This window comes from Camelina sativa, chromosome 1 (genome assembly GCF_030686135.1).
Source record: "Camelina sativa cultivar CO46 ecotype springtype chromosome 1, ASM3068613v1".
Lineage (NCBI taxonomy): Eukaryota > Viridiplantae > Streptophyta > Magnoliopsida > Brassicales > Brassicaceae > Camelina > Camelina sativa.
In genome coordinates this window covers 26147648-26174107 of record NC_141880.1, presented here as the reverse complement: position 1 = coordinate 26174107, position 26460 = coordinate 26147648, and the positions used below count along the sequence as shown (strand labels likewise).

General features: G+C 36.1%; 4 protein-coding genes and 2 long non-coding RNA genes across 13 annotated transcripts; 3 read left to right on the top strand and 3 right to left on the bottom strand.

The window, feature by feature from the left end:
- The first annotated feature begins 1200 nt into the window (after nucleotides 1–1200).
- LOC147950396 (putative polyol transporter 4) lies at nucleotides 1201–3526 on the top strand. Of its 2 annotated transcripts, none has more exons than XM_087463046.1 (2): nucleotides 1201–1697; nucleotides 1798–3526. In XM_087463046.1, exons 1-2 carry the CDS (start codon nucleotides 1490–1492, stop codon nucleotides 3159–3161), a joined length of 1572 nt encoding a protein of 523 aa, XP_087319172.1. In that variant the 5' UTR covers nucleotides 1201–1489; the 3' UTR covers nucleotides 3162–3526. The 2 variants fall into 2 exon arrangements, with proteins under 2 accessions (XP_087319172.1, XP_087319175.1); XM_087463049.1 differs by having other exon boundaries at nucleotides 1222–1697; nucleotides 1839–3526.
- A 2246-nt stretch (nucleotides 3527–5772) lies between these two features.
- On the bottom strand, nucleotides 5773–6867 carry LOC147950395 (uncharacterized). Its single transcript, XM_087513219.1, has one exon. The coding sequence runs from the start codon at nucleotides 6865–6867 to the stop codon at nucleotides 5773–5775; it is 1095 nt and encodes a 364-aa protein (XP_087369345.1).
- Nucleotides 6868–8964: 2097 nt separating this feature from the next.
- Nucleotides 8965–10180, bottom strand: LOC104715066 (uncharacterized). The gene is made up of 3 exons (XM_087513216.1): nucleotides 9605–10180; nucleotides 9161–9532; nucleotides 8965–8985 (listed from the first exon to the last, which is right to left on the bottom strand). Exons 1-3 carry the CDS (start codon nucleotides 10178–10180, stop codon nucleotides 8965–8967), a joined length of 969 nt encoding a protein of 322 aa, XP_087369342.1.
- A 5306-nt stretch (nucleotides 10181–15486) lies between these two features.
- On the bottom strand, nucleotides 15487–15808 carry LOC147950394 (uncharacterized). Its single transcript, XR_015596316.1, has 2 exons — nucleotides 15762–15808; nucleotides 15487–15662 (listed from the first exon to the last, which is right to left on the bottom strand). It is a non-coding gene; the product is annotated as an uncharacterized LOC147950394 (long non-coding RNA).
- Nucleotides 15809–16223: 415 nt separating this feature from the next.
- On the top strand, nucleotides 16224–18418 carry LOC104766747 (nucleolar protein 56-like). 6 transcript variants are annotated; one of them, XR_015564479.1, is made up of 6 exons: nucleotides 16257–16524; nucleotides 16834–17048; nucleotides 17156–17269; nucleotides 17490–17748; nucleotides 17976–18043; nucleotides 18117–18418. XR_015564479.1 is itself a non-coding variant. In XM_087463040.1 (6 exons), the coding sequence occupies exons 1-5, from the start codon at nucleotides 16320–16322 to the stop codon at nucleotides 17992–17994; spliced, it is 576 nt and encodes a 191-aa protein (XP_087319166.1). In that variant the 5' UTR covers nucleotides 16257–16319; the 3' UTR covers nucleotides 17995–18043; nucleotides 18117–18418. The 6 variants fall into 6 exon arrangements, 4 of the variants coding, with proteins under 4 accessions (XP_087319159.1, XP_087319161.1, XP_087319166.1 ...); XR_015564478.1 differs by having other exon boundaries at nucleotides 18112–18418; XM_087463040.1 differs by having other exon boundaries at nucleotides 17726–17748.
- Nucleotides 18419–22305: 3887 nt separating this feature from the next.
- Nucleotides 22306–24084, top strand: LOC104766748 (uncharacterized). 2 transcript variants are annotated; one of them, XR_764111.3, is made up of 5 exons: nucleotides 22306–22700; nucleotides 22813–22905; nucleotides 23050–23129; nucleotides 23319–23363; nucleotides 23785–24084. It is a non-coding gene; the product is annotated as an uncharacterized LOC104766748 (long non-coding RNA). The 2 variants fall into 2 exon arrangements; XR_764112.3 differs by lacking the exon at nucleotides 22813–22905.
- Nucleotides 24085–26460: the final 2376 nt, after the last annotated feature.

Sequence of the window (26460 nt, the reverse complement as noted above, 5' to 3'; positions counted from 1 at the left end):
CCTTCTCCGTTGTGGCGGCGAGAGAAGGCTTCGTCACAACCTTCTCGGGTTCAGATTCAGAATCAATTTCAAAATCCTTCTTTGTTGTGGCGGCGAGACAAGGCTTCGTCACAACCTTCTCGTGTTCAGATTCAGAATCACTTTTGGAATCCTTCTCCGTTGTGGCGGCAAGAGCAGGCTTCGTCACAACTTTCTCGGGTTCAGATTCGGAATACTTCTCCATTGTGGCGGCGACAGAAGGCTTCGTCTCAACCCTCTGGTCCTTTTCCTTTGTGGCGGCGACAGAAGGCTTCGTCACAACCTTCTCGGATATTGATTCGGAATCACTTTCAGAATTCGATCCCGATTCGGAATCACTTCGTCACAACCTTCGTTGCGGCAGCCAGAGCAGGCTTCATCACGGCTGATGGTTCTTTAAAAGGCACTTCATTCTCTTCCTCCGACGAAGAAACTTCTTCGTCGCCTAGAGAAACTGTCGGTGGTTCATCTTCTCGTTTCCTTGACATCGTGCGATTAAGTGTTTACGCGACCGTCTCTCACTCATAAGTGCCTTTTGAGATTTTGCTTTACAGCTTTACAACTTCTTCTTTTTTTAATATGATTGATCCAACAACATTCTTTGTTTTATGAAGCCATGAATAATACTAGTATGTAGAATTTGCTAGTTTACTAATTGATAACAAAAAGTTCAAGAATAATTCTTTCAGCAAAGCTTAGCAAAACATCCATTTGAGAGAGCAACAACAGAAAAATAAAATATGTAATAATATCCAACACTTCCATATGTTTTTTTTTAAGATTAGCTTAGGTTCTTGATCAGAATCTTGTGTTTTGAGATATCAAGAATTTATATTTAATTTATAGTTTTTCAAATATTGTTTTTATGGATATCATACTTGTTTGAAGTACTCATTTTCAATAAAAAAAAATGAAAAATAAGTACTCATTGTTTGAAGTACTTATTGAAAGTGAAGTATGAAATGAGTACTTATTTAGTTAGTTTCAAAAATGAAAAGAAACTCAAAAAAAAATATATATTAAAAAGTTTGTAAAGCTCTAAAAAAAAAATTCTCAAAAGCTCAAGAAGAGCTAGAAGATGAGCTGTCGGTTATCTGTAACTTATAAATTTAATCGGTTCATAAATATTTTTCCAACGTTTTTTATTTTATTTATTTAAAGTAGTAAGTAATTAATTACTCTAATTCGTGAGAACGAAGTGTTAATGACTTAATATGTAAACAAAGGTGGGGGACACAACATGGAATGAGTCAAGTTGTTGTCAAGTTGTACTACCTCATTAGAAAATTCAACAAATTTGGTCAAAATAAAAGACGATGATGAAGTGAAGTCTCTCTCGGGGTTCAGATCTAAAAGCCCATCGTGAGCTAGATGAGATCTACCACTTTCTTCTCAAGTCCTTGTCTGAATTGAATTCTCTTTCCGAAACCGCCGCCACCTGCCTGCTGTCTGAAGCCTCGGCGGAGGGAGGATGCATCTGCCGGAGGTTTCAAATGGCGGTGGCTCGGGTTTTCCGGTGGTCTCCGTCGGAAGTAAGATGAATAAGTATCGGAGAATGGACTCCGACGCGGATGAATCGCAGACTCATCTTGAAGCAGAGGCAAGAAACCGCAGAACCAGAAAATACGTTATGGCTTGTGCTTTTTTTGCGTCGTTGAACAATGTTCTTCTCGGCTACGGTGAGACTTTTACATATACAACCAATTCAAATCAGATTCTTCTTCTTCTTCTTCTGTACTTTTGTTAAAAGGTGTGTCCTCTGTTTTTAATATATGTCAGATGTTGGGGTAATGAGCGGTGCGGTGTTGTTCATTCAGCAGGATCTTAAAATAACGGAGGTGCAGACTGAAGTACTCATCGGCAGCCTCAGCATCATTTCTCTCTTCGGAAGCTTAGCCGGTGGTAGGACCTCCGACTCCATCGGTAGGAAATGGACCATGGCTTTGGCTGCTCTCGTCTTCCAGACCGGTGCTGCGGTTATGGCTGTGGCTCCGTCCTTCGAGGTCTTGATGATCGGAAGAACTTTTGCCGGCATTGGGATTGGGCTTGGTGTCATGATCGCGCCTGTCTACATCGCCGAGATATCCCCAACTGTAGCAAGAGGCTTTTTCACGTCCTTCCCTGAGATCTTCATAAACTTAGGGATCTTGCTTGGCTATGTCTCCAACTACGCCTTCTCGGGCCTTTCCGTGCACATCAGCTGGAGGATCATGCTTGCAGTTGGTATTCTTCCTTCCGTTTTCATAGGATTTGCGCTGTGCGTGATCCCTGAGTCGCCGAGGTGGCTGGTCATGAAAGGCCGAGTGGACAGTGCACGAGAGGTGCTCATGAAAACGAACGAGCGAGATGACGAGGTGGAAGAGCGTCTCGCAGAGATACAACTGGCGGCTGCACATACACAAGGCAGCGACGAGGAGAGACCCGTGTGGCGTGAGCTTCTAAGCCCATCTCCTGTTGTAAGGAAAATGCTGATCGTTGGGTTTGGGATCCAATGTTTCCAGCAGATCACAGGTATCGACGCCACCGTCTACTACAGCCCAGAGATCCTGAAAGAAGCAGGGATACAAGGGGAGACAAAACTGCTCGCTGCAACTGTGGCTGTTGGGGTCACAAAAACAGTCTTCATACTATTTGCCACCTTCCTGATCGATAGCGTTGGCCGGAAACCACTGCTTTATGTGAGCACAATTGGAATGACTCTGTGTCTCTTTTGCCTAAGCTTCACGCTCACATTCCTCGGCCAAGGAACTCTTGGCATAACCTTGGCGCTTCTGTTTGTTTGTGGGAATGTTGCCTTCTTCTCTATAGGGATGGGACCTGTTTGCTGGGTCTTGACTTCAGAGATCTTCCCATTACGGTTAAGAGCCCAGGCCTCTGCCCTTGGGGCGGTTGGGAACAGGGTGTGCAGCGGTCTTGTGGCTATGTCCTTCCTCTCCGTCTCACGTGCCATCACTGTCGGAGGAACCTTCTTCGTCTTCTCCCTTGTGTCTGCGCTCTCGGTTATCTTCGTGTATGTGCTAGTCCCAGAGACAAGTGGGAAGTCGCTGGAGCAGATAGAGTTGATGTTTCAGCCTCAGGGAGGGCTGGAAAGAAAAGACGGTGAAGTTGAGCTTGGAGACGCTGAGCGTCTTGTGCGCAAGTAACAGATTTTTTGAATGTTATATATACTTTGGGCGCAGAAATGAACATGTTAAAGTAGAAGAGGCAGAAGAGAAGAGATATTCGTGTTTTAGATCCAGAGAAAGTAAGACAGATCTTCTAAGTGCCTTTGATGATGGTATATAGAGTAATAGAACCATTGCATTTGCATATTCAAAATGGTTAAGGTTTCAAGATTCGGATTATCAAACGAAGAATGAGACAACATTACAATAACAACACTTTTATTACTTCTACTTCTTTTGCCAACCAATAACACTTACCTCTTTTATTGGTGTGAGTGAGACATATAGATAAAACGAATTTGTGTTATAAGGGTTGTTGTTATAAATAGATCGTTGGTTATTTATTTCTCGTTTAGAAAACCGGGTGTAAACCCAGACGCGCCAAACACTTTACTGCTTAAGGCACCCAACCAATGAACCAACCTTACTCTTCTTCATATATTTATATAAGACAACATGATAACATTCTTCTATTTATTTTACCACATCTTCATCTCACATCTCCCAACAAGAGTAATTAGTAAAGGTAAGGAGTTTTCATCTCAGAAGTCCACTAAAAGATTTTTGACAATCTCAAAAGTTCCTTTCTTTTTTGGTTTTTTTTTTTGATTTTTTTTAAATCGAGAATGTGTTGTTTTACATTCTTGTCCAAAAAAAACTAAGATATTTATAAAAAAATACATGGGTAGTATCCACCCAACCAAACAAAATCGGATCTAAGACCCAAAAAACTGAATCGGTTTTCTTTTTTAAAAAAAAACTGTAAATTAAAACCGCTCTCTCTCGTCACTCTTCTCTTTCTTCAGGAAACACGAATCGATTTGGGTGAAACTGTAGAACAAGGGTTTTCTCGTTTTCTTTCAATCAACCAAAAATCGAGTAAGAAGATGGTGAAAACAAGGGGGGGGTCGTGTGAGGAGGAGTGAGCGTTTGAAAGAGAAGAAGATCTCACAAGGAGATGGTGGTTCGAAAGCAAAATTTGATTCGCCGGAAGTAGGTGTGTCGGGTTTGAGTCCGGCGACAGTAGGAGGAGAGAGAGCTTTGAGTACGATGGCAGAAGAAAGTGAAAGTCGAGTTTCGGAGGAACCCAATCCGGTGGTCGGAAGAGAAAATGCGAACGAAGGAGAGAAAGCAAAATCCGGTACTCCGGAATCAAGTAATCGAGAAGAAGATGATGAAGAAGGAGGAGATAACGAGAGATCTACTTCTGTGGAATCAAGCGATGGAGAAGAAGAAGGAAATGATGGAGGGAAGAAGGAAACGATGAAGGGGAAGAAGAAAACGATGAAGTGGAAGAAGAAAACGATGAAGGAAAAGAAGGTGAAGAAGGGGAAGAAAAAGACGATGAAGGGGAAGAAGAAAACGATGAAGGAGAAGAATTGGAAGAAAAAGACGATGAAGGAGAAGAAGGAAACGATAAAGGGGAAGAAGAAAACGATGAAGTGGAAGAAGAAAACTATGAAGGAGCAGAAGGTGAAGATGGGGAAGAAAAAGACGATGAAGGGGAAGAAGAAAACGATGAAGGAGAAGAATCGAAAGAAAAAGACGATGAAAGAGAAGAAGAAGAAGAAGAAGATAAGGAGGGAAGTTCGAACTCGACAGGTAACTCGAGAAGGAGTACAAGCGAAAGTGAGAGGGAGCACGAGGAGCACAACGATGCAAGTGTAAGTACAACAAGTCTGTGTCATTCTTTCAGAATTGAATTGGAATTTGAAATCGATCTAATAGAACTGGTAGAACTGGTGCAACTAATGGGTGTAGAACTAGTAGAAATGGTACAACTAGGTGGTGTAGAACTAGTAGAACTGGTACAACTAGTTGTTGTATAACTGGTATAACTCATGTAAAACTGATATTGTTGCAGGAATCAGAGGAGGAAACAGAAGCGATGCAACCTTTAGGAATGCACTTTGAGCCTAGTCAGTACAACAAGAAAATCAAGCTATCGACAAGGTGTCATATTTTTGAAACTGTGGAAACGCTGGATAAATTAGAGCATCCACTGACTAGTTCTGAGAGGGATTGGTTTGAGAAACATCCACAATTCAAGCACATTTTCCACATGCCAAGGGAACCAAACCACAAGCTTATGGGAATGTGGTTGCTCTTACTTCGAACGGCTAAAATCGAAAAAAAGAAGGAAGCATGGTTTGTTGTGAATGGTGTTCCAATCCGGTATGGTCTGAGAGAACATGCGTTGATGTCTGGATTAGATTGTCGGTGCTATCCACTTGATTACAAGGAAGCCGGCGGTATCGAGTTTCGAAGGAAGTATTTTTTACGAAAAAAAAAAGATTACACTTCAAGATGTGAGGGGTAAGCTTTTTGCAACTTCATAAGTTAAAACTTATAATTCTATAACTTTTTCATGCTTATTTGGTAATTATTTACAAAGTGACATTAAAAGTGTAAGGAAACATTTGTTGAGATTCTTTTATAAATAAATTAAAATTAGTATATTTTCGAAAATTATTCATTTATAGTAGAAACCTATGTAGAACATTTATACACATGTATTATACAATATGTATTGGTTTTAGGTAGTACCAATTTTATTATTTTTACCAGTTTTATCTTAGTTGTGCCAGTTCTACTCTCTTATATACACATTTTGAAAGAAGAAAACATTAATAGACTTCAAATTAAGTTTCAAACCAATTTTTACATTAAGTTTCAAACCAAACACAATTGATACATGAAGAGGTGAATCAAACATGAACATTATCTCCAAATAACAACCATTGGAGTCCTTGTCTCCGGCGCCTTTTATTCTGCGTCCTAGGTCGATTTTTGGTCGTTTTTCCCTAGCAGATGCATACCTTTTTGTTTTCTTTCTTCCCCCTTTTATTTTCCGATTCGGAGGCATGATCTGCATATCTTGGACTTCATCTGGGACATCCCATCGAGACTTATCAGGTACTAAATAAATTGTCCTGCAATATGAAATTGCCCACAGCTCCGTCCAATAATACTTAGAACACAACTCATGTAACTCGATATCCTTACCTCCATACTTTTGGAATGTAATGAAAGACGCCAATGCATGCACACAAGAATACTTTTGTATATCAAAAAACCTGCAACTGCAACTTCTCAATCGCAACTTCACCAAATAAGGCTTTCCGTCACTGTCAATGACATTGTATTCAAGTTCGAAACCATTTAGCTCTATCACCTTTAGTTTCTCAGCAGTTGCCCATAAATCATGTAAGTAGTTCTCCACTAAAGGCACCAATTTATTTGCGACTGATCCAGACAAAGCATCTTTCCGATGTTCATTAAACCATTCAGAGAATTTTTGAAGTATTGCATCAAGCATGGGTATCAAGGAGTACCTCCTTGCATCTTTAAATACGTTGTTCAACGATTCAACACAATTGCTTGTGTCTCGGTTGTATCTATCTCCTGGAAAAACACATCTTGCCCATCTTTCTTTCTGGGTAGATTCTTCAAGATACTTGGCAGCAGAAGGATATATTGTCGTAAAAGAAGCGTAAGCAATGTTGAACTCAGCCACTGTGTAAAACCTACTACACTCCATGAATCTCCATGCAACAACGTCTTTGTTGACGTTACGAGCATAACCTTTCACATTTTGGGACAAATGCCATATACAAAAACCATGATGAGCCATAGGATACACATTAGCTATGGTTGTAATGAAACTTGTATTTCTGTCAGTCATAAATACTATTTCAGAAGAATCCCCAACAACGGTTTTCAAAATCTCCAAAAACCAATTCCAACTTGCATCATTTTCACCATCAAGAACACCAAACGCCAAGGGATAATGGTGACGGTTAGGATCTTGAGCCGACGCAAAAACAAGAACACAGGCAATTGCTAGTGTGATCCCACATATTGATGAAGAAATTCCTCTTCTCGATTTAATCATGGAAGAAGCTGAGGAAGACGATACCCATGATGTCGTAGTTGCCAGTTGGATGTGGCGCCTTCATAGAGGACTATCTGTACTTTTGGAGGAGATGTACACAGCCGATGTGGCTACTCGTTCAAGACAAAACGATGTGAATGAGGAAATAGACGCCAATGAACAACCGAGAGAAGATACTATTGAGTTGGTGGATCTTCTAAGGACCATGAAGCAGGATATGAAAACTCAGTTCGATAACATTTCGGCGAAGATTGATGGGCTTGAAAAAAAGATCGAACCGTTGGAAGTATATGTGAAAGAGCAAGAGAAATCAAAGGTAATACTTCGTAATACTATAGTAATACTTGGTAATACTATAGTAATACTTGGTAATACTAGAAGGTGTTAACAAAATTTGGTTTCATGTCAGGCGCCTGTAGATGATGAGCAACCGAGTACTTCGCAAGAAGGAGGGAGAGGGACGAAGAGAAAAAGGTCTAAGAAGTAGTAAAACTATGTTATTTTCTTTGATTTGTCATCGTAGTACTAGTAAAACTATGTAAAACTTCGTTATTTTCTTGGTTTTGCGATTGGTACTGGTATTACTAGTAAAACTATGTAAAACTACGTTATTTTCTTGGATTTGTCGTTCGTATTTTGGGTAAAATTACGTAAAACTAAACAAAACTAGAGAATTCATATAAGAAAAATATAGAACATGATTCAATTCAAGAAGGAGGCATAATCCTAGAAGTCACATAAAAGAGAGATAGAACATCATGATTCAACAAGAGAAGTCACATGAAAGATAAGAAACTGATTCAACAAGAGAATTCAAGGAAAAGATAAGAAACAGAAACTGATTCAACAAGTTTTAAACCAACGTAGAATGAGATCGACTCAGATAATATCAATCGAAACACAACCTATCCTGGAGATCGACTCGAGTGGTAAGAAACACCACCTCCTCCCTTAGTTTGGCAATCTCGTCACTCTTCTCCTTAAGCTGCATCTGCAAATTATAGATCTTAGTATGATGGGGTTCAAATTCCTTCAATCTCTCCCAATGGTTATCAACATCCTTCCTTAAGGTTTGGGTTTCTTCTTCAATTGCATCAGCCCAATTTTTCCGCCTGTGCAATCCATCATCCTGCAAAATATATCAACGAACAGCATCATACTCAGGTCTCTCAATTGTATTTGATTTAATTTAATTTACCTTATACTTAACGCAAGTAAACCATCTCTTTTTCTCTGTTTCTGTTGGAGAGATCTCATTAACGATTCGTTCGCCACATGGGCAAATTCGAGGCATGCCCAAATCACCATCGGCTATGGCTTGTCGCCACGCTTCTTACTTCCTCGCCCTCTTCTGATCAGCATAGTATGGGTCGGCCTCAAATTGTTCCATAGTTTGAGAAGGAGAGAAATAGATCTAAAATTCGACTTTGAAGATGAGAGAAGGAGAGAAGGTGTACTTTAGGTTTCAAAAAAAATGAATGAATGGCTGAGAATGAGGAAGATAAATCTTCGGGGCTGTGGTGAAGAAAGAAAGAAAAAACGAAATTCTGGCCACGTGTAAAAGATGTGTGCGTTCACACTGCGTGTTCACACACAGTTTTACCGATCAATGCAGTTGCACTAAACTTGCAAATAGTTGTACTTTAGAGGTTTCTCAGTTTAATTAGTTATACTAAACCTTAGCATTACTTTTTTTAGTTTTACAGTTGATTAAACTTAACTAACATACAATTACAAGCTTTTTGCAACTTCATAAGTTAAAACTTATAATTCTATAACTTTTTCATGCTTATTTGGTAATTATTTACAAAGTGACATTAAAAGTGTAAGGAAACATTTTGTTGAGATTCTTTCATAAATAAATTAAAATTAGTCTATTTTCGAAAATTATTCATTTATAGTAGAAACCTATGTAGAACATTTATACACATGTATTATACAATATGTATTGGTTTTAGGTAGTACCAATTTTATTATTTTTACCAGTTTTATCTTAGTTGTGCCAGTTCTACTCTCTTATATACACATTTTGAAAGAAGAAAACACTAATAGACTTCAAATTAAGTTTCAAACCAATTTTTACATTAAGTTTCAAACCAAACACAATTGATACATGAAGAGGTGAATCAAACATGAACATTATCTCCAAATAACAACCATTGGAGTCCTTGTCTCTGGCGCCTTTTATTCTGCGTCCTAGGTCGATTTTTGGTCGTTTTCCCCCAGCAGATGCATACCTTTTTATTTTCTTTCTTCCCCCTTTTATTTTCCGATTCGGAGGCATGATCTGCAAAACTTGGACTTCATCTAGGACATCCCATCGAGACTTATCAGGTACTAAATAAATTGTCCTGCCATATGCAATTGCCCACAGCTCCGTCCAATAATACTTAGAACACAACTCATGTAACTCGATATCCTTACCTCCATATTTTTGGAATGTAATGAAAGACGCCTATGCATGCACACAAGAATACTTTTGTATATCAAAAAACCTGCAACTGCAACTTCTCAATCGCAACTTCACCAAATAAGGCTTTCCGTCACTGTCAATGACATTGTATTCAAGTTCGAAACCATTTAGCTCTATCACATTTAGTTTCTCAGCAGTTGCCCATAAATCATGTAAGTAGTTCTCCACTAAAGGCACCAATTTATTTGCGACTGATCCAGACAAAGCATCTTTCCGATGTTCATTAAACCATTCAGAGAATTTTTGAAGTATTGCATCAAGCATGGGTATCAAGGAGTACCTCCTTGCATCTTTAAATACGTTGTTCAACGATTCAACACAGTTGCTTGTGTCTAGGTTGTATCTATCTCCTGGAAAAACACATCTTGCCCATCTTTCTTTCTGGGTAGATTCTTCAAGATACTTGGCAGCAGAAGGATATCTTGTCATAAAAGAAGCGTAAGCAATGTTGAATTCAGCCACTGTGTAAAACCTACTACACTCCATGAATCTCCATGCAACAACGCCTTTGTTGACGTTACGAGCATAACCTTTCACATTTTGGGACAAATGCCATATACAAAAACTATGATGAGCCAGAGGATACACATTAGCTATGGTTGTAATGAAACTTGTATTTCTGTCAGTCATAAATACTATTTCAGAAGAATCCCCAACAACGGTTTTCAAAATCTCCAAAAACCAATTCCAACTTGCATCATTTTCACCATCAAGAACACCAAACGCCAAGGGATAATGGTGACGGTTAGGATCTTGAGCCGACGCAAAAACAAGAACACAGGCAATTGCTAGTGTGATCCCACATATTGATGAAGAAATTCCTCTTCTCGATCTAGTCATGGAAGAAGCTAAGGAAGACGATACCCATGATGTCGTAGTTGCCAGTTGGATGTGGCGCCTTCGTAGAGGACTACCTGTACTTTTGGAGGAGATGTACACAGCCGATGTGGCTACTCGTTCAAGACAAAACGATGTGAATGAGGAAATAGACGCCAATGAACAACCGAGAGAAGATACTATTGAGTTGGTGGATCTTCTAAGGACCATGAAGCAGGATATGAAAACTCAGTTCGATAACATTTCGGCGAAGATTGATGGGCTTGAAAAAAGGATCGAACCGTTGGAAGTATATGTGAAAGAGCAAGAGAAATCAAAGGTAATACTTCGTAATACTATAGTAATACTTGGTAATACTATAGTAATACTTGGTAATACTAGAAGGTGTTAACAAAATTTGGTTTCATGTCAGGTGCATGTAGATGATGAGCAACCGAGTACTTCGCAAGAAGGAGGGAGAGGGACGAAGAGAAAAAGGTCTAAGAAGTAGTAAAACTATGTTATTTTCTTTGATTTGTCATCGTAGTACTAGTAAAACTATGTAAAACTTCGTTATTTTCTTGGTTTTGCGATTGGTACTGGTATTACTAGTAAAACTATGTAAAACTACGTTATTTTCTTGGATTTGTCGTTCGTATTTTTGGTAAAACTACGTAAAACTAAACAAAACTAGAGAATTCATATAAGAAAAATATAGAACATGATTCAATTCAAGAAGGAGGCATAATCCTAGAAGTCACATAAAAGAGAGATAGAACATCATGATTCAACAAGAGAAGTCACATGAAAGATAAGAAACTGATTCAACAAGAGAATTCAAGGAAAAGATAATAAACAGAAACTGATTCAACAAGTTTTAAACCAACGTAGAATGAGATCGACTCAGATAATATCAATCGAAACACAACCTATCCAGGAGATCGACTCGAGTGGTAAGCAGCGCCACCTCCTCCCTTAGTTTGGCAATCTCGTCACTCTTCTCCTTAAGCTGCATCTGCAAATTATAGATCTTAGTATGATGGGGTTCAAATTCCTTCAATCTCTCCTAATGGTTATCAACATCCTTCCTTAAGGTTTGGGTTTCTTCTTCAATTGCATCAGCATCTTGTAGCTTTCTTCTGGGCTACCTTTCAAATCAGTAACAGCTTGATTTTTCCCTCTCAACGCCGTGGAATATGATATATCAACACCTAATTTTGTCTTGACAAGATCCATGATTATTTTCGGAGGTGGAGTTTCCATTTGCCCTAGATAATCACCATGTAAAAGAGAAGCAACTAATTGTGGAGTGCCTTGTCTCTTACTGTTGCTTGAACTTTGACTAGCCCGAGAGCATGTATGCATCTTGTTGTGCCTTCTAATCGAGAAAATATATGTATCTCGAATCCTACCACCTCGTAAACCCCAGTTACATCCTTCTTTAGGACATTTGACCACATAACGCACCTTGTCCGACTTTACTATTTCAAAACTAAAACAGTTAGCGAATGAAGCTCTATCCACCACATCTTGCAATGCCTTCTTGTTTGGAAATTCTTGAAGTTTAGTCAGATCCAAACCGTCATCCCATGGTTCAATTCACTTACACGGTTCTACAACAGGGCGTGGCTCAGTATATTCATCACCTTCATCACGTGATTCAGCTTCACCCTCTTTATTATAATCACCCTCTACAGCCTTTTCTTTGCCTACGTAGACAACAATGGCGTTAGGTCCGATTTCACCATCCTTCGCATGTTGGTTTTCAAAGTTCATACCGACAGAACTTTGGTCCACTATGGGCATTGTGGGCACTGTGGGCACTATGGGAACTATGGGAACTTGCTCAGGCTGAGGCTCTGAAGGGATGACATTCACAAACAACATACATCTTCGCTTCTCATAATTAACAGAGTCTAGATAAACATTAACATCCTCATCATCATTAAGCTCACAATGCTCAAATGTTTCTACCAGTAGTGGCTTGTAGCTCAACTGCAACTGAACGTTACTTTCAACAAACCCAAGCTTCCTTTGTATCCTTGCTTTTAACATCAACAATGTTATATTCCTCATGAACATTATACTATACATGCGTCCTTCAAATTTAAAATGTAGGCTGACGTTCTCGCATATTGTATCATGTCAGACCAACCAATATAAAAAAATCATAATTAGTACTACTACTAGTTTTACTAGTTTTACTAAATATACCAGTATTACCAGTTTCACCACATTCTCTCTCTCCTATCAAAATCGAATCGAATGGTAAACGAGTTCTAATCTCCTTAATTCACTGAAATCGAAAGCTAAAATCATTTCTTATCTAATAGATAGCTCAATTGACCAATAAACCTTTGTAAAACACCCAATGTGCTAAGCTTTCTTCGATCTAAATCCAATTGAATTTCTGAATATAAATCAAAAACAAATTCAACCAAAAGCTACTCTAATGAGAAGTAACGCACCTGCATTTTGAAGAACAACTTGATTCAACTCGAGTTGGTGAAGAACGACAGCAGTAGGAGCTCCGACAACGGAAGAATCGCCGGCGGCTGGATTGAGACGTGAGTAACCAAGTAGGTTTCTCGGGTCGAAAACGAGAGTTGAATTTGTTTTTTATTTAAAAATTTAATCTAAATCAATGAAATTAGAAGGCTAAAATCGTCTCACCATCTCTTATTAAAAAAAAGTGAGGGTATGAAGAATAGAGAGGGAGATAGGAGATTTGTCAAAAAAAATTTAGGAACTTTTGAGACGTTAACTCAAAGGTAAGTGTTGGAGGTAAGTGTTGATGTGTATAACTTAACATGCTCTCCATATCATGATCATTCACCATATTAATTACACTTTCATTTCAGTTCCTAAGGTTTATCATATTCACTTTTGGTTCTTGGGTAAAACAGAATTACTCATGAAATTTTTCTTAGTTGGAAGAATATACTTATCTTTCATCACAATATTCTAACGTGATTCATTTAGTTGTTGTAGTGATAAGCGGCTTTAGAAATCAGTAACCTACAGGCTTTGGGCTTAGCACATATATAGATTCCAAAGGAAAATACCGACAAAGTGTCGTAGAGGACATTCCACAAAGTCAATTGTAAGATGGTTATTGAAAGTTTGTTTCAGCGATGGTAACTGGTAAGACTGTTTTCAAAATAGTTGCAGTTTGGATTTTTGATAAACTCCTTTTTTTTTAGCATCAGATGGTGTTTTGATATGTTGAATGCACGTCTCGAGATGAGCCTTACCAATGTTGGCGAAAAGAGAAGAAATATAATGCTAGCTAGAATTTTATGATTTCGCCAACTTTTGTTTCTTCGTTAAATATACATGAATGGTTTCTTGTCACCACCAATAGATTGACAAGATATACATGAATGGTGTAAAGCACCAGTGACTAACTGGAAGCCCAACTTCATTGGTAAACTCTTCCTACAAGTTTCGATCTACGAACTTTGGAGGAAACTAAATGCTAAGCTGCAGTCTTCTAAATCAAAAAATGGAAGTCATATCATCATAGACATCTTATCCTATAGTGCAAGATGGAATTCCTGGGCAGTTGCTTTCCATCAACTCAAACGATGCCGAACAAAGAAATCTCCTACCTCAGTACCTCTACTTATGGTTCCCCTTCTATAACTACTTTCCCTCAGCACTTAAATGTGTTGGAACTCAATTCATAGTACGAGATGCCTCCAAATTAAATTGCTCAGGGTTAATACCTCCCATTCGTTCCTTCTGTGCTGTGATGTTATGTAACAACCCGTCCTGTGGACCCCACTAGCCTCACTGCTAGATTGCCCCCATAGGCCCAAAGTTGGCCCTGGAGGGCATCGATCCTAACCCCTCACCGTGGCAAATGGAACTACTCATCCAAATCCACAGTAGGTTATTGGTACGCCAGGCGTTCCTTGAACCCTGGTCCTCACCCTTTATCAACCTTCCCACAGGACAAGTTGCCACCAATTGATCTGCAGCTCAATTGGTGGCAACTTGTCCTGTGGAAAGGTTGTTAAAGGGTGAGGACCAGGGTTCGAGGAACGCCTGGCGCACCAATAACCTACTGGTGGATTGGGATATTCACAGTGATGGGTTAGGATCGATGCCCTGCAAGGCCAGCTTGGAGTCCGTTTGGGCGGCTAGCAGTGGGCTAGTGGGGTCCACGGACGGTCCATTGGGGCAGCTAGCGGTAGACTAGTAGGGTCCGCGGGACCTGCAGATCAATTGGTGACAGCTTGTCCTGTGGGAAGGTTGTTAAAGGGTGGGGACCAGGGTTCGAGGAACGTCTGGCGCACCAATAACCTACTGGTGGATTTGGATATCCACAATGATGGATAATGATCGATGCCCTGCAGGGCCAGCTTGGAGTCCATTTGGGGTCCACGGACGGTCCGTTGGGGCAGCTAGCGGTGGGCTAGTGGGGTCCATGGGACGGGTTGTTATATGTTATGCTCGCATGCTCTGTTTTGTGTAAGTGCTCTAAAACAATCCCACTACAAAAAATATGTGTAAAAAAGTAAATCGGTTCATTTTAGAAAGAATTACTTAAATGTTATCCAAAAGTTGGTTTATTACTCATATCTATAAATCTTTTGAAAATTACTCAAATGTTTAGTGCCCTAGGTGTCATTACAATTTACCCCTTAGGTTTTGTTTTTCGATTTTGAATAAAAAAAAATACACATCAGCAAATTAAAATACACATTATTTTCGATTTTCCATGTCAGCAGTTTTTTTTCAGAATCGACAGTTGGATATTTCTTGTTTATGTCAAAGAGGGAAATCAAACAGTTTCCACTGTTCATAACCCTCAAAAAAAAAAACCCCCCTCTCTCCCCTAGTTCCGCCGGCTCATTGTATATTTATCTCGCTCACTAGTAGGGATGTTAAAAAGGATTTTTAAGCCCTGTCCAGCCATGGCCCTGTATAAACTCAGCCCTTTAAAACTCTGAATATGTAAAGAGCCTTGTAAAATTAATATTAAAAGGCTGAACCCTGTCCAGCCCTGGTCCTGTAACTTTTTTTTCATTTTATTTAAAACTCAAATCTAAGAGTTCTAAAAGTACAAAAATTTATCAATATCCAAATTTCATGCTATGTAAAACATTTCTAAAAATTCAAAACTCAAATATACTTCAAATCAAAACAAACTCAAATCTGTTTATCATTGCTATTTAAAAGCCAAACATAGTAAAATTGTAAAATAAACTCAGTTTTGATCTCCTCGCCAAACATAGTAAAATAAGAATCTCCGCTTCAGATTCTTCCATTTGCCCCTGAATTGATTAAGCTGAACAAAGAGACAATAGCATTACAAACTAGTTTCGGAATCCAAGTGAAAAGATAGAAAACAACAGATTCATATAAGACATAGTGGGAAAAATCTCACCTCATTTGTGTGGGACTTGTCCTCAACACCAGATTCATCTGCCTGCTTGAAAAAAGAAGATTTAAAAGTATCAGACCATGTTACAATAAACGGATTATCACAACCCATAAATACTAAATACAATCAAATTTTGTAAACATAATCACAACCCATAAATACTAAATACAATCAAATTTTGTAAACATAATCAAATTGTCAATTAGAGCTCAAAATCTAAGATCACAAAATTTAAACTGATAAAGAGAAAGATAGATTGAATCTTACTTGAACCCAATTAGAGCTTGAAGAGATTGTGAAGCATGAACTTGTGCGTTACTATGTTAGTGAACCAAGGAATCATCTTTTGTGGCTAGAGAAGAAGAGAAGAACTGAGGAAAAAAAAAGTTTTGTCGTTTAAAAAAAATGTAACAAGGCAACTCGAAATTTATTATACTCGACCCTTTATCAACTCGATTTAATTTTACATAAAAAACAGGGCCACCAGTTTATAATTTTGACACGAGCTGGGCCAACCTGTAAGTTTAAGCCCTTTTTAACATCCCTTCTTCTCCTCCAAAAATGGCGATGTATGTTCAGTACAAATCTTCTTCAGGCTATGCCATCTTCGAGGTGCACGGACTAGATGAGATCGGACAGAACACTGAGGCCGTTCGGACCTTCGTCTCTGACCTCAGTCGCTTTGGCCGTGTAGTTCAGCTCACAGCGTTTCACCCCTTCGAGTCTGCTCTCGATGCTCTCAACCAAATCAACGCCGTCTCCGAAGGTGACTCTTCATTACCCACTAACTAGTTCCTTGTTTTGTATCTTTATGTGTTGTGTTGAGTTTATCTTATTATATACACTGCTTGTTCTTCGATTTAGAGCTAGAACAGAGACTATCACTTAGTGTTTGGTTCAGCTTAAAAAGTAAACCCTTAGATTTAAAACCTCATAGTTCAAAACCCCCTGGATATATATTGTATAGAACGCTTCAATTTATTGTTGTTTCATATTTTTGTTTGCGTCCTGAATTTGTTTCATTGTTTTGATTATATCATTGATCTCTGGAATTGGATTTATCTGATGTTGGTAGGTGTTATGACTGACGAGCTAAGAAGTTTACTGGAGTTGAATCTTCCTAAAGTCAAAGAGGGAAAGAAACCCAAGTTCAGCTTAGGATTGGCTGAGCCTAAACTCGGTTCACATATTTTTGAAGCCACTAAAATCCCATGCCAGAGCAATGAGTTCGTACTTGAGCTTCTCAGAGGTGTACGCCAGCATTTTGATAGGTTCATCAAGGACCTAAAGGTGTGCTATCCTTCTTTGTATTTAAAGGCCTTCTCTTGTCTTCTATTAAAAATGAATGAGCATTGCGTCTTCTGACACTAAAGTTAGCATGGTTGACCTCTTATCAGATTCCATTTTGGGTATCAAGATACATAGCTGGGGGAGTAGGTGTTTCTTTTCCGACTGAGCAACTGTTCAGAAGTCTTGTAGTTACTCTGTTAATCCCTTTAATCATTGGCAAGGTGATAGAATCTTTCTGTTTGTCCTACTTTTTGTTCTTGCAATGATGAATCCATGTAAAATTTGGCTATATGGTACAACTGTGAAAGCGTTATGTTCACTGGCTGTTGTTGGAAAAACCTATAAGAATGCTTTATTGGAAATTTTAATAGCGTCTTTTGCATTACTCATAATTAAGAAAGCTTTGGTTGTTTATTTACATTGTTTCTCATGTGCTTGCAGGTCTGGTTTATGTGAGGGCTAATCCTCTTTATTCGTTTCTGCTTAGTTTTCATCTTCTCGATATAGTATATGACTTATCTTCCATTAAGAACATATCTGATGTGATTGGCTACATTCAATTATGTCTCTATGAACATTTCACAAATAGTCATTGCAGCATGAAGTATAGCACTTCAACATTTTGCATACGTCAATTAGAGTCAGGCTTTGACATATTTGGATTTTATCTGTTGTAGGTTATTCGGGAATCATTTCAAAGGTGAGTATTTTATTCTTTCCCTCTCTGGTGAAAGGAATTAAATATATAAACATTATGGTTATCATCTCTTATCTTTTTACATGGTATAACATAAACCATCTAAATAGTTTGAGCATACACCTTATGGTGACAATGAACTAGAATTGTTCTTTTTATAATTATACTGTCGGCTAATTGCTGCCAACTTTCTGACTATATAGAATCTCTTGTCACAATGTTTGATACAGGTTTTGCAAACTTAGTTGACAATAACCGTAGCCTCTTTTCAAATATCAACGCAATCTGCCTCAGTATGGTAAGATATGAAATTTCATTCTTCCATAGTTGCTAAACCCCTTTGAATAATTTTCTAAATTCGTGTAGGGTAGCCTTGGACTATCGCTTTGTTGCGGGTGTGGTCAGGACCTTTAACTGGTGACCGTATGGTAATCGCTCTCTGGAACAGTTGCTCTGAGCCTGCAACCATTACAGCATCATGGGGGTTGAATATAAAACGGGGGCCATAAAAAATGAAGAATATGGCTTTGTGATTGTTAATGTGGTTACGTGGGAGTTTAGTGATGTGATGATTTATGAGACTTCTTCCAATTTTGTTTAATTAATTTAGTCACATGTGTACAGTTTGTTAAATACAAATATTCGAATCGTAGCCATTTAAAAATTCTGAAAATCATACTTAATTTCCTGTATAGAAAATGGGAATTGTTGTAAAATGTAGGGATTTTGAAGCAATTTCCTTCTCTTTTTCTTTTTCTTTTGGTAAGAGTCAACCCTTAATTTTTTTTGTTGGGTGAAAGCTTCATTATTTTCCTTGGAGAAGAGAGGAGAAGATCAGATTAAATTAAATTTAAATTTATTAATATTGAGCTAAAATTGAAAACTAATGAAAACGATATAATAAAGATGATTCATAAGCATATTCCAGAACTAGTTGTTATATCAGATCCACACAAGTAATAAATTTATAAAGTTAGTTTTTTCACAATATATTATACAAAATAATTAAAAAATTAAATTCAAAATTTGAATAAAAATAAAAAAATTCTGACAAAGTGTTTAATTGATGACTAAGTTATTGACTTACACGACTGACTTATGAAATATTTGTAAATTTATATAATTATAACTCAATATTTAAATGTACAATTGAAATATGAATATTACAATTATTATAACCAATAAAAAGTAATAATTATAGAGAAAGATTGATTTTTACACATTCTCACCAGAATGTGTAAAACATACAACACATGACGTTTAGGGGTTAGGGTTAGGGTTGGGGTTTAGGGTTTGAGATGTAGGGTTCAGATGAGTAACATTATTTGTTTTTTTGGTTTTGGTTCTAATTTGTTTTAATGTGTTTGGTTTAAGGTGGTAATATGGATATACTAATATTATTACCATTTTAATATTTTTTTTTAAAAATCAAATTTTTTTTTGGTTATTTCCGGTTATGGGTCGGTTAGATTAATATATAACCATAAATAACTCAAAATATATTGTAATTAAGTAGATTAGCCTAATATAACCGAAAATAAGCCAAATATAACCGAAATTAACCAAACATACCAATTCAAAAATACCATATTGGAAAAATTATTTTTTTCGGTTCGGTTCGGTTTGGTCGGTTATTTAGTCAATATAATTTGAGGGTTGGCTGAGATATCGTTTATGACGGCTGAGTTATTGTTTAGGGTCTTCTCAATAAAATGAAAACGTATTATTCTTTCTTTCCTAGGTCTTTCGTTCTGTCAGATTCCTAATAAATTATCTAATTAAAATATCTCTCGATATCACAAAAAGTGTTGTTAGGGAAACGCGAAAAATCACTAATTTTGTGTCTGCTCAAATCCACACGCATAATAAATTCATAAAGTGAGTTTTTTTTCATGCATTTTTATTTTTGTAAAAGTATTTCTCCAACAATTGAATACTCCCTCCGTTTCATAATATAGGATGTTTTAGAGAAGATTTTTTGTTTCATAATATAAGATGTTTTCAAGTTTCTATGCTACTTTTAGATTAATTTAATATTTTTTATTATGCAGTCTTGTTTATGATTGGTTAAACTTTTTCAAAGTGGTGTTTTCTTAATTTGTGTGCTTTCACCCAAAACATCATATATTTTGAAACGGAGGGAGTATTAAAATTATTAGGTTAACTTATGGTTTCCCGCCAAAATATCTCTTTACGGCTGACTTATAATCATTACGGGAAAACGAAAGGTCATGTGACGGCTGAGTTATAGTGAGTTATGGCTGAGTTATCACAAGAAACAATTTGAATGTAAATGAATGATATATATAACTTGACGGCTGAGTTATAATATTTACGGGAAAACAAAAGGTCTCGTTGATTCATGTTACGGCTGCGTTCATGGGTGATATTGCTTCGTCTGCCTTGCGTTTTTGACGTCTACTGGAACCCTCTCCGTCCATAACTCGGCTATCAAAATAAAAACAACTGTCACCAACTGATAGGTGCAATGATCGGAAAATATGCAATAGATTGAGAGGGGATGGAGAGGAGACTTACATATGCAATGATCGAAGGAAATGCAATATATTGATATTGGATGTAGAGGAGATTTATAGGTGCAATATATTGTGAGGGGATTCAGAGGATATTTATAGGTGCAATGAGCGGTAAATGAAGAAGAAGTAGAAAGAACTAGGTGAAGAAGAAGTAGAAAGAAGTAGGTGAAGAAGAAAAGTGAAGAAGAAGTAGAAAGAACTAGGTGAAGAAGAAAAGTGAAGAAGAAGTATAAGAACAAGGTGAAGAAGAAGGTAAATAGTTCACTTATTTACCAGTTGAAGAACAAGAGTCGAACGACGTTTTGTATTTCCGGAAGAAAAAAATGATGACATGGAATGCTGACATGGATGCTGCGTCCGACGTGGCAAGTCAGCCATCAAACAATTAATAACTCAGTCTATATAAAACTCAGCCATCAAACAAATTATAACTCAGTCATAACATGAAAAACATTACAGTAATTAAAAAGCAAAAAAAATTGCTGCCAAATTCAGCCGGTTCATCAACTGAAAATATGTAACTCACCCGTATTGTTTAATAAGTCAGCCGTAACTGAATAACATTCTAGTAATTAATCTTTTGCTACTAAGTCAGCCGTCAAATGGCTGAGTTGTACGATAAGTCAGCCTATCACGGCTGAGTTGTACGATAAGTCAGCCTATCACGGCTGAGTTGTACAATAAGTCAGCCTATCACGGTTGAGTTGTACGATAACTCAGCCAGTCGGAAAATGGTAAGTCAGCCGTGTCGTAGTGATAACTCAGCCAAAATTTTAACAACTCAACCATCGGATGAAAACTCAGCCGTAAGGACGGCTGAGTTAGATCGTAACTCAGCCAATTTTTGATAAGTCAGCTGTAACGCTTGGATGAGTTATGCTCTAACTCAGCTAGATTTTGATAAGTCAGTCGTAACGCTTGGCTGAGTTATGCTCTAACTCAGCTGTCCGCTCTTACTCAAATGTTTTTTTTCCATAACTCAGCCGCAATATATCTATAACTCAGCCGCAACATACCTTTGTAACGCGTTATGGCTGAGTTATTGTTACACGTTAGCGTTTTTGTAATTACGTTTTTTCCGATAACATAAAACAAGGGCACGCTGGTTATTTTGAAAATACCCGAAATATTCTAGTAATAAAATCTTTGTTTGTACATTCTGGTAATATTACCAAATTTGGATAACATTTTGAGTAAATCACCCTTCATTTTATTATACAAATCCAACTCATCTACTCTTTTATGGTGACACATTCAAATCACTAGTAAAAACAGGTTATATTGCTACGTAGTAATGTTACTGAAAAAATTTGTAGCAAAAATTACACACAAAAAGTAACTAATGGAGACAAAATATTAGGCTTCAATTGGTGACCAAAATTTAGGAAAAGAATGAGGAGGAATATCACATTCCTCTCTATTCTACAATTTTTTTACCATTTGAAAGTAATATTTTTTTCCCCTACATTCATCTACATTCTTCAAAAAATAATGAACAATAGAACAAAAATGTTCCTCCCCAAAATTGATGAGGAACAAATAGAACAAAAAAAACAACAAATATTCAAATTTGTTTTTTATTTTAAAATAAATAAAAAAATATGTTTATTAATAAAATTTCAATTTTGTAATATAAAAACTTTCATATTTTCATAATGTATTGACAAAAAAAATATTTTTGATAGGAATTTTATGCTAAACTAATCTTAAGGCTCTATTTAAAAAATTTATTATATATACATTAGAATAATATTAGTATTACAATTGAAATTAAATTTATTTAATATTTAATATATTTTAAAAACATTTTTATTGTTTGGTTACCATTTACTATTTTGTTTATTCTCGGCAGATTTTTTTTTTATTCCTAAAAAACTGTTTATTCCATTTTGCATTGTTCTTTTTATTCTTTTTCTTTTTGTTCTTCTAATGGTTACGAGTGAGCCTTATATTATTTATTTAGTATCAAATTAGTGAGTACTCGTCGCAACATAAATACGAAAAGCTACTGTGTAGCTAATTTATTACAAGTTTTTTTACAAACTTATTTGTAGGAACGAGCCTCGAATAAATAAGTTTTAAGTGCCCCTATACTTTCCCTTCTCTATACAATGAACCAAAAAAAAAAAAATATCCCCAAACTGACTCCGCCACAGACTCCACCGTGAAGCTCGTCGCCGGCCTCATTTCGCATCCATTCCGTCAACTCCAAGCCTGAGACTGAAGACGCCAACGGAGAAAACACCAATCGGGGGAAAGATCGAGACTGAGATTGAGATGGGGACCGAATACGTGACCGCGACTGGGAGTGATAGGGGTGAGATCGAGATTGCGAAAGGAATATAGACAGAGAGCGAGAGAGAGACCATGAGCGTGACTGTTGAGGTTCGGATTGTGTGAAACAATCAAGAGTTTTAGGTTCGTCATATTCGTCCAAGTGACTGTTTACTTTTATTCTTGACTCTCAATTTATTTATTTTTATTAATCGAGCTTAAAAATTCTTAGCTTTGATGTTTGTCTGAATGTAAGGTTGTTCTGTTCTTCTGGTTATTAATCGAGCTCCAAGTTCGTAGCTTTGGATGTTAGTCTGAATTGAAAGTTGGATGTTAGTCTGAACTGAAGGTTGTTCTGTTCTTCTTGACTATTTAGTTATTTTGAAGAGGACTTTGAAACTTTGTTATTTGGTTTTCTTAATCCATTCTCGTGTTACTGTGCTATGTTGTGTATCCATTAAACCTCGGGGTGTTTTTGATGAGTTGGTTGCAGATTGGTTCTACTACGATTGAAGTAAGGACAAAAGAGGGAGGTGTTCTTGCAATCAAGAAGCGTAAGGAGATAATAAGAAGGTTTTGAGAACTAAGTATTTTTGTGAATTTTTGTTTATCATTTTCATGTTTGGATATTCTCTAAACATTTTGAATCTCATATAAGAAAGAAGAAGGCTGTTCACAAGACCATTACAACCGATGACAAGTTTAGAGAACATCCAAAATTCACAAAATTCATGTTTTTCTTCTCATTTTTTTTTTGTGTAGAAAGGAGATAAGAGAGCCAGTCAGCCAGAATTGCTAGGCCACAAGGTTAGATTTTTTGCTGTTATATTGTGTTACTGTTACTAAACAAGACCTTGAAACTCTTGGCTAAAGAGTCTGATTCCTACCAATTTGTATTGCTGCATTTGGTCTGACATTTACTTGAATGTGCAGGTTTCTAAAATACTTTCATGTCTAGCAATTCATCTAGTGTCTTGTCTTTTTTTTGTCCATTACTAGTTTTCTCTCTTTGCCTCTATGATCTAGTTCTTAAATTATATATTTTTTTCACTTCGCTTGATTCTTATTTCTTGGAATATGTTAGTGTCTCAGTGTCTTATTCATCTGTGTGTTGGTTATAGGCTGAAAAAAATAGATGATAAAGTTAAAATCCTTACATTTAGACTTCCACTTATCTGCTTTGTGAGAGCTTGCTTATAAACACTTATAATCTTTCTTGTTTGTGCAGTGTCTGACTATTTGGAGTTTCCAACATGGATCGGTTGGTGATACTCAGAATCATTTCCTCAAAAACAGAAGCTTCCAGCTTTTGGAGTAGTGGGTTCCAAGCTCTGTGAGAAAGTTTGAATCATGCCAAGGACCTCAGATCAGGAGAACATTAACATGAATGAAGAGTCTGGTATCCATCATTATATAGAAGGATGATAGTTTATAAGTATTTTTTCGAGACTGGGTGAATAATGTTTGTTTTATGAAATGATGTGTATCTTGTGGATGTTTATTATATATAAATTGGATATTTTGCAAATTAAGCAGGTTCAACCAAATTTATTAGCTTTATACAATTGCTAGCTGTGAAAAATATGCGACACACTACTTGTCCCAATTAGTAACAAGTTAATACACCCACCTTGAAGATTTTTGTGAGTATGTAGCCACAACAATTTTTGTCCCTTTCGTAACCATTTGCTACTAATACATTTGAAGGTAATTGTCTCAAACCGGCGTAGATAACTGTATCAATTAGTAGCAAATGGCTACAAGTTCGGCTGTATCTAATTTGTAGCTAGTAGCGACGAATTGCGATGAAGAGGTCAGTTTGTGACGAGTAAATAATTACTAATTGTTTTTATAACAAATTTGTAACAATTTCTTTTTGGCTATGGAAAACAAGTTATTCCTACACATTTTTTTTGTAACTATACAACTTGTTTTTACTAGTGAATTATCATCAACATAACAAGCACATATATCATATTGAAAGCTTTTACGTTATATACAACGCTAATACTTAATCTACTCAAATATTTACATGTAATACTTTTACTACTAAAATTTATCCTCTCCAAATATTTATTATAAAAAACACATTTTTTTGCCAAAATATTATATTTCAGAAATATGTCAAAATATTAATGTAAGTGTTTTAAGACATTTATTAATAGAAACTAGATTAAGATCTGTGCTAGAGCACGGGTTGAAATTCATTTTATTTATATTGTAATTTTTATATTAAATATATTTATGTGATTGTTTTTAAAAGTTTTTTTTAGATAAAACGTTATGCAATAAAATCATATGCTAAATATGATGGCTTGAAAAAAGATACATATTTTGTAAGTTTTATATTGTTAATGATTCTAGATAAGTATACGTGCTATAACACTGGTTAAATTTTATTTTATACAAATTTTTGTATATTGAATATTTTAAAATAAAAATGTAATATGTTGTATTAGTTTATGTATGTGAAGTTATTTCAACAATGTATATTCTACATCATGACTTGAATGTCATTATAAGACATAGTTTTGTAAATTTGGTTTTTAAACAGCGAGTTATTATATTATGAGTAATTTAATATATTGTTATACTTTTTGTTTTAATATACTTGGTTTCTTGAAATTTTTTCATATTATAGTGACTATTATTGACATTGCTATAACAAATAAATTTAGAGTGTTTATAGTTTCTAACTTTTATATCAATTTTCAATATTTTAAAAATATTTCAAAATAAATTATTTAAAGTTAATTATATTATATAAAATTATAAAATTCAACAAAACAATATGAAATTGAATTTAAATATTCAAATTTTGACTCGTTACTCAATAAATTTTTTAGTTCAATAGATAGTAATTTTAAAAGAATAATATTAGTAAAGCTTGAATATCTTATAGATTGAACAATTTATATATATTTTTTAAAAAATTCAACTTATGGTATATCCGGAAATCAAACTATTTTAAACATTTTATAAATAATATGATTTTTTATTTGTTTCACAAATTATTCTCATATATAAAAATGAGAGGTGAAGTATAATGATAATTAAAAATTTATATGTTAAATCAGATATCAAAAGATTTTAATATGGATGAATAATTTAATAAAGGAAATTTAATATGGTAAGTTAGATGATATCAAATGATTCTTTAGAATATTCTCTTTAAGAGTTTTGGAAATAAATTAAAGTTGCACCCACTATTTAACTTGTAATCAATTAATCTATAACCTATTTGTAATCAACTTATTAAAATTATATAGTTGTTGTAAATCACTTAGGATGAATCTCCATAACCGGCCCATATATTGTCTAAGTCCACAAGGCCCATCGGCCACTTTCTCTTTACTAAGTCGGTTTTAGGAATCCCATTGTACTTAGGGCTTTATCCTTTACTATATAATGTACTATTCGATTGAATCATTAATAAGAATAAGAGAATACATCCTTCGAGTATCTCTACTTTCACAACACGTTATCAGCATGAGTTTGCCCTAAACTCCAGCTGAGAAAATCCCTAAAACCCTAAACCGCCGCCGCACATAAGTTCCTGTTTGTTCAAATCTCGGCGATTGTTCAAACCCGTAACCAGTTCGTGATCGTTGCTTATTCGTGACCAGTCCGAGGTTCGCTGCTTGTTCGTGATCAAGCTCAAAGGTATATCCGAGGTCTTTAGCTCCCGGATCAATTCAATTCAACCCCAAAAGGTGTTAAGGTAAACAATCAAACCTTCTTAGAACATATGAATCGAATCTGGTCCTTAAATCCTATAAGAACTAAAATCTACAAGTAAACAATCAACAAACAAAACTCTAAGCTTTGAAACCCTAAAAACCTAAAACTTTCAAATTCGATTGCTATGAGGTTTTAGGATTGCTTAGATTGTTTGCAATTAAAC